This window comes from Pteropus alecto, unplaced genomic scaffold (genome assembly GCF_000325575.1).
Source record: "Pteropus alecto unplaced genomic scaffold, ASM32557v1 scaffold311, whole genome shotgun sequence".
In the NCBI taxonomy this organism is placed as follows: domain Eukaryota; kingdom Metazoa; phylum Chordata; class Mammalia; order Chiroptera; family Pteropodidae; genus Pteropus; species Pteropus alecto.
Genome location: NW_006431916.1, coordinates 3238782 through 3251428, shown reverse-complemented (window position 1 = coordinate 3251428; position 12647 = coordinate 3238782). Strand labels below are relative to the sequence as shown.

Genomic DNA, 12647 nt, shown 5'->3' with positions numbered 1-12647 from the left:
TGATTGAAAACATCTATCTTCCAGCTGCACAGACCATGAATTCAGGGACTTTTAATACTACAGTGGATATCAAGCTTAAACAGTGGACTGATAAACAACTTCCTAATAAAGCAGTAGAGGTTAGGATATAATTTAATTAAATGGGTAAGAAGCATTATCTGAAGGGAGTAGGAGCTGTGAATTTTAGGTTTTATTCCCATCACAGCCACTATCTTTCTTTTTGGTCCTTATACTCCATTTATTCTTTATTTCTCATCTTGTGCGGGGATTAATCTTAATGCTGCTACCAGTTACTACTCTTATAAAAATTTACTAATTTGTATGGTGTTGGTCTGAGAGTGTTGGTTCTTCTTCCAGATGCTATCCAAAGATAGCATATAACGAAACCAAAATTTTCTTGAATTTTAATGAAATATTCTTAAGTTCTGTGGTTTAGCGATTCCATAAGAAAAATGTTTAACAGATGAAACATTTTATTTATTGGTTTTCTGTAAGGCTCAATTATACTTAAATAATCATTATTTTAGTTCAGATCCTGCCAGAAGGTTAAACTAAGAATTATAAGAAAGTACCTTAAAGAATGCATTTCTCTTATTCACGTATCTTGGCTCTCCCACTTAGTAACTGTGTCATCCTTGGACTAGTTGCTTAAGATTTCTGTTTTCTGATCTGTAAAATAGGCATGATAATGTTACTACCTCACAGATTGTTTTAAAGAATAAATGAGTTAATATATGTAAAATACTTAGATAATATCTGGCCCACAGTAACTGCTTAGTAAATGCCAGCTGCTATTTATGATGATGACTGTCATCCAAGTTGATCTGCCATGCATATTACTCTGGAAAATGATTGTTCTAGCTGAATCAGTGTGTCCTGTACTTCTATGTAAGGATGTTCACAAAATTAGGATCAGTGTTAAATAATTTTTTCATACTCACCTTAAAAACAAAATGTTGGTTTCTGATTATTCAGGTGTATTTTGCTCCTTTCCTATCCTCTCCAGTTCTAGCTTTTTCACCCTTTTTAAAATTTCTTCAAGCCTCCCTTTCCAAGAACTCTTACAGCCTACTTCACCTAAGCTGCATGTTTGTGACCCCTGGTCAGTTCTCCACACATTTACCCCTAAAGTAATGAAATAGCTGCTGCTACTACTTCTCTAGCTCTCCTCCCTTCTGGCCCTAATATTTTTCTGAGCCTTGTCTCCTGATAGGATATTTTCATATCCTATGATTCAAGCAATAGAAGTGGTCATAAAAACAGTAATGATCTGTCTCCTGCCACTTTCCCTTTCACACCTAGGTGTGGTTATACCTCACTGTGTATTCTTGGACAGTCACCTTTCTTTATGCCATAATTTCTTAATGTTTAAAATGAAAAAGGCTAAATAGAAAATATGGCATTAACTAGCCTACTTAATCTTAAGTGATTTAGTTTTTAATTACTTTGGACACTATGTTTTTCCTTTCACTGTTCAGATAATTAGGAGTTTGCTGTAATACAAGACAGATTAATGCTCAGCTGTGTTTGAAAGTATTGATGCATTGTTTCATGTATTTGCATAAATAAAGATGTGAAGAAAACTAAATCATTAAAACTTTTTAAACTTTTTACAGTGTACAAGAAGCAGGCAAGCTCAGATAATGTAGGGAATGGAATGAATGAATGAATAAATGAACGAACAAACGAACAAATGAATAAACGAACGCACAAATAAGTCTGGTGGCTGGCTAGAGTGCATACCTTATCTAATGGGGGCAGCTCCTGTTCAGCTCCAGCAGATGGTGTTATATAGGAGTGTTGGTACAGAGTTGACAGATAGTTCAAGAGAGGCTGGAAATTTTTAAATACTGGCTACTAATTTTTAAAAATTTAAAACGCTGTATATGTCTGCCAAAACGTATCAGGAGGTCAGATCTATCCCACCAACTACCAGTGTAAGATCTCTAGGCTAGAGTTTATATTTGCTCACTTTTTTTTTTAATGTGGTTTTCTATGTATTTTCTTATTTATTTATTTATTTATTTATTTTATTATGATGACATTGTTTAACGAAATCTAGTAAGTTTCAGGTGTACTACTCAACAGTATTTATGTATTATCTGATAAGGTGATTTATCACATCTATTTGACTTAAATGCATGTGTTTAGTTTTCATGTTACACATTAAATAAAAGTATATAGTATAACTACAGCTTTTTTCTTTAAATAACTTTAGGTTGCTTGGGAGACCCTACAAGAAGAATTTTCTCGCTTCATGACAGAACCAAAAGGAAAAGAGCATGATGACATATTTGATAAACTTAAAGAAGCTGTTAAAGAAGAAAGTATTAAACGCCACAAGTGGAATGATTTTGCAGAGGACAGCTTGGTATGTCGTTTGTATATTAGGGTGTAAGTCTCATATTTATACAGTTTCTCAAACTGATACTCTTTTGTAGGAGACTATTTTTATATGACTATTTAAATTAGATTCTGAATTCGTATTTTAAAACCGGGAAAGGATTTATGGTCTGTAATTGACCCTTTGTCATTTCTTTGCTCTTTTATAATCACCCTCTGCTACTGCTTTCTTGGCTGTCATTTCAAAAACAGTCAAACTTCTCAGTAAACAGACTTCTAAAAACTTCAACGGATTGTCATCCACCAGCCTGATCTGATAGAGGATAGCTGCTTCTTATTTTACCCTCTGTGGTAATGAAAGGAATTAGATGCATTGGTTTTCAGTGGATTCGAGCCATAAAATGTTAGACTCCTAAAATCGTAACACTAACTACCAATGTGTTAAATGCTTACAGGGTGCCAGAAACTTCACTGTGTATTTCATAAGCGTTATTTCATTTAGTTAAGCAGTCCTATTATTGTATTGGCAAAGCTGGGGGTACTAAGCCCCATTCTGTCTAATTATAAAACCTGGCTCCTGACCTCTTCCACCTGATAAATCTTTTGTTTTGTAGAACATTCCCATCACCATAATCAAACTTTATTAAGCACCTGCTCTGCTCAGACAGTTATGAGAGGCAGTGTTAAAATATAAGATGAAGCCGTTTTTAGGAAAGTACATATCTGACTGTGGGCTGGTGGTAATTATAATTTTTTTGAAAGGAAGGTTTGTTTTTGAAAACCGTATTTATTATTATTGTTAGATGCCTTATTAAGACTGGCTTTCTGAATAAATGGTGCTGATTTCATTTGTTCATTCAAAAATTACAATATTTGGAAACTAATTTTCTTATAATAAATAACTTACTTATGATTGTTTAGGCCTTCTAAGCTTCCTTCCATTACATCTTTCATTGTTGTTACCAGTGAGATAATGGTTATTGTTTTCTTTCCTCCTCTCTGTTTTGAAAATGCTAACACATAGGTCATGTGGCAAAAAGGAGAGATAGAGATGCTGTATCATTAACTCCTGAACATTAGGGTTATAGATGTTGGATTTTACATGTGTAATAGCCCCTCCCCCATCTTAGAGATGGTCAGCTCATTTAATTGGGGCTAGGAGAAAATGTCCACTGTTTTTTAGGCAGAAAGCTGACAAATAAGTAGACAAATAGCATTTATGTGGAAGGGACATACTTCTATGTTATTTTAGATATATCTGTTATTTTGGTTGTCAATTTGAATAAAAATTACTAAGTGATAAGACACAAATTAGCTGTTTTTCTTTCCTTGTTATTTCAGAGGGTTATTCAACACAATGCTTTAGAAGACCGGTCCATATCTGATAAACAGCAGTGGGATGCAGCTATTTATTTTATGGAAGAGGCTCTTCAGGCTCGTCTCAAGGATAGTAAGTAGGGACACAAGTTACTGAGTTTTGAGTATTCCAAGTGATTAAGGAGTCATCTAACTTTAGCGAACATTTGTCAAAAAAATAATAACTAATATTTCAAAGTCTTTGTCATTAATACTGTAGTCGAATATTATTTGTGGGGTTTTGAGTCAACTGCTGAATAACTGCTAAAAATATTAAATTTATGTGTACTCATAATTCAAACTGTTTTAGTGTTTGCTACTATGCTTATTGGAACTTTATAAGCAATTGTACTTTTCATAAATTCTAAACATATATAATTAAATCTTAACATATGCAACATATCAATTGTATAATTTTTTTCTTTATTTCAATTGACTTTACATTGATATATCACTGTGAAGTAGTTAAGGAAGCAAGAATATTGTTAGCTATAATTTATGTATTTGGTAAGTGATAACATTCTTGATGAATTAATAAATATTTTTAAATTCGTTTAGCTGAAAATGCAATTGAAAACATGGTAGGTCCAGATTGGAAAAAGAGGTGGTTATACTGGAAAAATCGGACCCAAGAACAGGTAAAAACAAACAAATCTCTGGTCTTATGATGGTATCATTTTGTTCATTTAATTCAAGTATTAAAATATAACCTTTACATGCCTCTAGACCAATCTTAATAATTTTAAATGTTTATGTCAGCCTTTCTAAAATATAATGAACCTTAAGAATAAACAGTAAACTATAAATGAAAGATTTTTTTTTAAGTGAAGTAGCTGTGTTATTAAAAGGGAGAGGAAACTGTCTCTTTTGTGGTTGATTACTTTGTTCATTTTAATTCCCTATTTGAAGTAAGTGAAGATTAAAGTTACAAAAAGAAGGTAAAGAATGACATGGATTTTAGAGGATGTAAAATGAATATAATTAGATGAAAAGATATCTTGACTTTTTTAAACCGTATTTTATCATGTTATCTTTGAATTTTTCTGTTATTCAAATGATTTTATACTTTTACATTTTTTGCTCTTGTGTTCACAAAATGAGTATACAAATTCAGACAGGAAGCAGAACAGTAGAATTCATTTATTTACATTTAATGAGCACTTCAGAAGAACAAAATGGTAAAGGCAAGTATAAGTAACTTTACAAATGAGTAAAAGAGGGAAAAGGTATAAATCATTGAAGTCCCCATCCCTTACCTTTTTAATTCCTTACTTATTGTTATGGCTTCTTTTCCTATCAAGGACTCGGTCTTATGCTGCTATCTCATTCTTGTGCATTCCTAAATAAGAGAGTATAAATACAATATAGAATTAGAATACATAATGAATATGAAAAAGAGGTAGCATTCAATTCACTTTTTTTTCTTGTTTCTGAATCCATGTGATCAGAGAAAGGAGATGAGGATATGGGAATATTAAAAGAGGAGATAGAAAATAAAAAATTAGCAGATCACATGGTATTCCCATTGTCTTATTTATTTTATTTTTTGTTTTCATTTCAATACCCTATTTTTTTCTAGCTTCATGCACTTTTTGTTTCATAAACTATCAGATGTGAGTTCCAATTTGTCTTAAAATAGTGAAGGAACAGTCTTCCTCTTTTTTCTGATTTTGTGTGTGTGTGTGTGTGTGTGTGGAAAAAGGAGTCATTAAGACACTGAGGAAATGCACAGAGTTAGTGGTTGTATTATGCCCGTGTTCAGGGTGTATCAGTTATCTCTGCTCTGCTGGTGGACTGAGAGAGGGAGGTCTCTCAGAAAAGAACTTCCAGGGGATCCGTCAGAGGTTTCTGACTTGGAGACAGAAAGAGGCATTGATTGGAAAAAAACTGGTGTAAAGCAAATAAACTCCAAAGAAAAATGATGTCTGATGTTCAAGGCCTAGTGAAATTAGGCCAAACTCTCCAGAACAATTAATGGCAACAGAATTCGTTTTAGCAATTTGTGGCAAATAAGCTTTTGCCAAACGCTTTCAGAGAGAAATGATTCCTGGTTAGAAGTTATTTTTTCTCAGCAACTGGAACTCATAGGGGATCCCTTCCAAGAGAAGGAGAGGAATTAGTCTTAAGGTCAATGCAAGGATCTGCAGCCTAGACGAGGAATGTGTAAACCCTTCAGAGAAGAGCTTTCTCCCAACGTTTCAGGGCAGCATGCATAAGACCCAAGCTAACTTTAGAACAGAGGCCATAATGTGGAGTGTAGAGAGGAGGAACATCAGAATCATCTGGGAAGGTATGAATTTTGTTTTCTCTTTCAAAACAAAGCCTCTGGGTCAGACTCACTGAATCAAGTTATCCTTCTCTAACCTTTCTAACCCTCTCACTCCTGGTTGAAAACCACTGTTCTAGATGTAGACGTTACAGTAAGAAACATATTCTAGAAAAGGTTGAGAATACCTCCAAGTCTCACATTGCAAGTTTAAAGTAGCTGTCTAACAATTCTTTCTGTCTTTTCGAGTGACTGGATTTAGCAGGAAAAGAAACTTAAGATTGTCCTGTGTTAAAGATGAGAAATTCGTGCTCTGAAAACTGTTTTGTGTTTTTGAGGTATTACTTTTTCCTTAGTTTACTAGGAAAAATCCATTCGTTTGAAACATTCTCACCATGTCTGAGCTGAGCTAATATAGATGTTGGTCAGAGTATATGGGAGAGCAGTGTCCTAAAGATCACGTGAGGTGGGGACAGATAACAGGCGAAAGCGAAAACAGGACAGAAAGAATTGAGCAATATTGTATTTGAGATTTTCTTTTTACTGCAGGCCAAATAGCAGAAATTTCTTTTCATTAAATACTTATTCTAAAATGTCATGTTTTCAGAAAGTATTAATTAGTAGTTATTTTACATTACAATTTTTTTGTGTGTGTTTAGGTGTTATTCTTGTATTAATACTCAGATTCTGTAACTAGGTACAGTTTGGGCTAAGTGCTATGGTAGTAATTTGTTTAGAGTAATCAGTGAATTTGAACCTAGTTCCTTTTACCATGCAATTTTGAAAGAAGGATTAAAAACTGAAAAGGTAAACTTAATTTGACACTATAAATCTTATTGTCAAACTTCTCACTAGTGAGTATGTGTTTTTCTCCTTTGGTGAAAGGATTATGAACAATTATAGAGAAGAGATTGGAAGTGAATTTAAAAAATGATAGGCACCTCACAGAAACAGTCTAAAGTACAATTTTTAATGAAAAGACTTAAAAAATCAAACTTTGAATTTTATATTTGTCAGAAAAGAAACATATCAACAGCTGTAAGCCCTTAGAGTCGTCTAATTCTTAGAACATTATTTCTTCCCGTATATTCAGGGTACTTTTTCCTAGACTAAAATCATACCCTCAGGTCAAGAAAGTACATAGTAAGGTGCCTAGTGCTGTAATTTCGACAGTAAAATATTTTAGCAAAAGTAAAATATAATAAATAAGGCTATTCCCTTTTTTTTTTGCCTCTTGTAATTGTTCTGCATTCATAAGCCGGTTGCCCTGTATTCAAAAGCCAACGCAGTATATTCTTTCCTGTTGTTATTGAGCTTTGTCACCTATTGTGCAATGGCAACACATTTATTAAAATTGGGACTTTGTTTTTATAAGTGTGCCAAATTGTGAACCAACTAAAATGTTTATCTTCTTTTAAACATTTTAAAGTGTGTTCACAATGAAACCAAGAATGAATTGGAGAAGATGTTGAAATGTAACGAGGAACACCCAGCTTATCTTGCAAGTGATGAGATAACTACAGTCCGAAAGAACCTTGAATCCCGAGGAGTAGAAGTAGATCCGAGCTTGGTAATACATATGCCGAAAAGCATAAACTTGCTTCCCTAATCTTTGTATCTTGTAGTAAAATGTTACTACTTCTAATGTATCACTTAGGTATTTAAGTGCTTACTGTGATTTTGATCATTTGTACTTTTGCTGACAGTAAAAACCGATTTTGATTTGTAAAGAGTAGAAATTTTGTTCTCATTATTGCTTTTTTAAGTGTAACGCTTTAATTTGTAAAAGGAGAAATCAAGACCTAGAAAAGTGAAGTACCTGGGCAAGTTCTAGCAAAAGGGATGACTCCCCACCCCTTCCTGCATATCTCTGCACCACATTGTACTGTTTCAGGCTACAAAGTAGAATTTCTGTTTAAACAAGGGCGTGTTTATATATGTGTTTTCAATTAAATGTACCTTAATCAGGTATGAGTGCATTTAGAAATAATATGAATGTTGTTTTTATTAAATTGGATAATGCCTTTGGGTTTCTATCTCTTTTTCCTCACTTATAATAAATATGAAGATAAAAGTAATTATAGTTTAGACTACTTTTTGCTTACCTTCATATTGCTTATTTGGGGAAATAAAAAAAAAACACACACACAAAAACTGTTTCTGGGTCTGTGTTCCCTAGTTAGGGAACAAAACCTCATTTTAATATTAGCCTAAGTTAGCTTAAGTGAAACCCAATGAGACAAGTGAGGAAAGCAATCATATAAGAAATTTCAGAGCCATATATAAATTCTTTTAAGATTATCTGTTATTTATGTTTCTATGTTTGAAAAATGTATATATTTATCTTAAATTCTACCAGAGGTCAGAACAAGAAAGGAAAACTGGAGAAACTCAGAGCAGTTAAAGCTGTTATGCATCTAACATTATTTATAAATTGAAAATGAAATTAAGACTAATGATTACATGTCATTATTAGTTGAATGTAGATTTAATTTATCCACATTGGCCCTAGCTCTCTTTAACAATAAGTCGTATTCAGTTTTGATACTTTTAAACTTTATGTGGCTGTAAGTGTTGACACTTTGCTTAATACAGTAGGAGAGACTTTGCCCATGTTTTAGGATATGGATTGACTGCATATCTTAATTACTTTCTGTGAGCCAGAAAATCTCAGGTTTTTTTCCAAGAGACACTCTGTTTAGTGTACTTTATGAGGCTATAAAATAGGTAGCAAAGTACTATTACAAGAATTGTGGTTGGACTAGATGTCAGAGATGTGAATTCTAGCATGGTTCCATTCCATTAGCTAGTAATATTACCTTTGTAACTGATTTATTCTCTCTGAGTTCCACTCTTCTTTCTCATCTGTCAGATGGTGTTGGTGATACCTGTTCTACCTAGATAATATTGTTGTGCTCAAAAAAACACAATGCTGTTAAAGGACTTCGAACCCTCTAACAGAATATATACTAATAATGTGGTGGGGGTTATATTGCTGTGGTAACCGAAATTTAATAATCAGAAAGAAAATATTGTTGGGTTGATGGGCATGATCTTATGCCAGCTTCCTGGTCCTTACTCTGCCCAAGGCTCACAACCTGTTTTTGCCTTGAATGCTTTACCTCTAACTAGGAAAGGATAATCCCTACCTGATCTACTCTACAAGATGATTATTTGAATATAATAATTGCTTGTTAAAAAACACTGTAAATTTTGAAGTACATAAACTGGTAAGGGGACAGAGTAATAGTAAATCTAATCTTGGTCTTGAAAAAATTTTAATCTATAAAAAAGGTTGGTAGAATAACAACGTCGACATTGATTTTAATTAACTTTTTTATTAATAAGCTTTGTGTATAACTTTTCAGAATGTGTTTGATCAACCTGAAGAGTGTGTAGTGACTCTTTGGTCTTTGTTTTCTTTTATTTTAGATTAAGGATACTTGGCACCAAGTGTATAGAAGACATTTCTTAAAAACAGCTCTAAACCATTGTAACCTTTGTCGAAGAGGCTTTTATTATTACCAAAGGCATTTTGTAGATTCTGAGGTAAAGTTTCCAAAAACAAGGGAAATATTTTTTAGTTATAGTTGCTTAGATGCTTAAAAATAAACTTTAGCTTTAGCTAAATTTAGCATTAATTTTAATTTAGCATTAATTTTAATTTCTTTAATCTTCTGGGAAAAAAGTATGGGTGAATTATAAAGAATAACCTAATCCATATTTCCAAAGATATTTATCACTTTGGTAATAACTGCATTCTTTACATGCACATCATCTCAGTGCCTGAGATTCTGTGTGCCTGTAACAGACACTAAACCTTTTTAAATTTAAGAATTAACTTTTTATGTTAGAAAATAATACATTCCCATTGTAGAAAGTAAATGCAACAAATAAATGTAAAAAAAAATATGCGAAAGGAAATCGTTACTTACCTAGAAGTAATTTTAATTAACATTTTTTGTATTTCTGTTTATCTCTCTATATATGGTTGTGTTTGTGTAAACGTAACCATCCATTTGCATAGTGGAAATCATACTGCAAAAGTTTTTTAATTGTACTGTTTTCATATATTGTAATTCTTTCTTTTCACTAAAATCTTGTTTTAAACAATTTTTTTTAACTCCATGGTTTTCGAAGAGATAGTTTTAGTTTAATGTCACATATTACAAAGCAACCCCTAGGTGGCAGCAGACTGATGTATTTTGAACATTTTCTTAAAAGCAGAAATGTTTTTTAATGTATCCTTCTGAAAGAGCTCTATTAATCAGTAGTCTTATTTGAGACTCCTAAAATGCTTTTCTTTTAGTTTTCAGCAAAATTAAATTTATATTTAAATGCACTTATGTAAAAGTGATAAATTTGCATAATTTTAATTAATGGGAAGACTGCTACAGAATAAACTTTTTAAAAAATATTACTAATTTATTTTTGTATACAGCTGAATTTCAAAAATTTGAGTGCACACTCAAAGAAAAGAGGTTAAACTAAGGACCATATTTAAGATAACATTGTTGTTAGTTGAAACTAAATACAAATTAAGTTATATACAATGGATTCCTACTTGTATATAATGTAATGAAATGTTCCACTTCCCAAGTTTATTTGGTTTGTCACGGGAATCAAAGCAAAACTATGTAGGTGTAGGGTAGATAGAACCCAGATCATGTAGAATTTGATAGGTCCTGTGAAGATTCAGTAGCTTGTATCTACAATAGGAATATATATGTTAGGTAAATTCGAGTATTTTTATTTAAAGCTTAGGTACTCGCTTTAGTGGTTGTCTGTGCTCATGACCAAATTTATGTTTAAATTTACATGTGGTAATCTTAATTACTTAATATTTCAGTTGGAATGCAATGATGTCGTCCTGTTTTGGCGAATACAGCGCATGCTTGCCATCACTGCAAATACTTTAAGGCAACAACTTACAAATACTGAAGGTAAGCCGCAGAGTGACCATTTTTTATTTTAACATGAAAAATAAAAGTAATAACATCTCTTTTTAATAGGATGACAAAATACTTCCTTTAAAATCGATTTATTCAAAAAACTGAAAATTTTATTTGACCTTAAAATACTAATCAAAATAAATCATAACTGAAAAAGATGGGAGGTAAAACATACCAGGAGTCTCCATTCATTACACAAAAACTGTGTTAGAAAAGGACTCCTAAGCATCACTTTGTTTTTTTTTTCTAAGAAACCTGCATATCTGTTAAAGTGTTAAGGCTTGAGAGTATGACTTTCTCTGAGAATATGTATTAATTTTATGTTGTTAAAAGTACTATATAACAGGTAGAGATTCTCTCTATAACTATTCTTTCTATGAACTTAATAGATATAATGCAGATGAGAAAAATAAGAACTTATTCTCCATACATTGTTAGTTTTATCCTTGTGTATTCATAAAAATGGAGCTCCTAAGGCTTTTTATTTACTTTGAACAGTCAGACGATTAGAGAAAAATGTTAAAGAAGTATTGGAAGATTTTGCTGAAGATAGTGAGAAGAAGGTAAAATTGCTTACTGGAAAGCGAGTTCAACTGGCTGAAGACCTCAGTAAGTAGTTCTTCTTGCCTTTCACCTTACTGCCTTTTTCACCATCTCCGCATCCATTTATTTGTTCACTCATTTAACCTCAAACTTATAGAAAAGTATATACAAAAAAGTTTTTTTCCTTAACTATTTAAGTGAAAATTGTTGACTTGACGCCCCATCACTTCCAGGTACTTTAATGTGTATTTCTTAAAAACAAGGAGTTTCTCCTAGCAACCATAATGCAATCGTCAAAATCAGGATGTTAACACTGATACGTTCATACATCTCATTTCGACCCCATCCAAGTTTACCCTGTTGTCCTCATATTGTCCTTCCAGGTAACAAGATGTTCCATGCTCATCCTGTACTTTCCTGACCCAGCTTGCTTGCTTTATTTATTTATTTATTTATTTGGAGAAAAATATTTAGAAATCAAGAGCTAAGAACTAGATATGCTCATTGTTACTGGAATATCACTGTTCCTAGACCCCCTCAGTAGAAAGAGCTAGAGAACAGATATTGCATGTGTGATACATATACACACATTTGCATTTATATTCGTAGTCATGATATGTCTGTATTGAAAACCATAAGTTGACACCAATACTTTCCATTTTAATCCAGTAATACAGAGTTTGTTTAGTTTTTTTCTTTTTCATATTTGTAACTCCTTTTTCTGACAATGAGAAATCTGGCTTAAGGCATCTTAAATACTTCCTTACTTTGATTAGTCCTCCTTTCTGTAACCAAACTTGCCGCTGTCCCCCTCATTGCACCAATGTTCTTTTTACCCAGCTCCAGCTCTTATCACCTACTATAGGCCACCACCACAGCGCCTCACCTTGTGTTGATACCCTTTTCACCTCATCTAGGCTCTGACATCCCGAGTCAGGCTGTCCTTCTTCATGGAGTCCTTTTTACTGAGCTCATGCTCTGAGCCTTTATGCCAGGCATCACCCTCTCTCATCCTTTTCTCCCCTTGTCCCCTAAGTAAGACTTTCTCCTTATCTGAAGTCAGACCATGCTTTTGTGGAGACACTGTCTTCATCCTACCCCAACAGCCTGCAGCAGGCTGTCCACCTACTCAGATACTCTCTCACCTGTTAGGCCAGACCACCAATATCCCCATATGATCACCCTCT

The 12647-nt window shown here is 33.1% G+C and overlaps 1 protein-coding gene across 1 annotated transcript in view; it reads left to right on the top strand.

Moving 5' to 3' along the window:
* The window catches only part of OPA1 (OPA1, mitochondrial dynamin like GTPase), an 82276-nt gene that overhangs the window by 47505 nt on the left and 22124 nt on the right, over positions 1-12647 (top strand). The window contains 8 exon segments of the mRNA XM_006906170.3: positions 1-119; positions 2219-2371; positions 3685-3793; positions 4258-4337; positions 7395-7535; positions 9398-9514; positions 10815-10908; positions 11416-11526. Of these exon segments, the coding sequence (XP_006906232.1) occupies positions 1-119; positions 2219-2371; positions 3685-3793; positions 4258-4337; positions 7395-7535; positions 9398-9514; positions 10815-10908; positions 11416-11526 (924 nt within the window).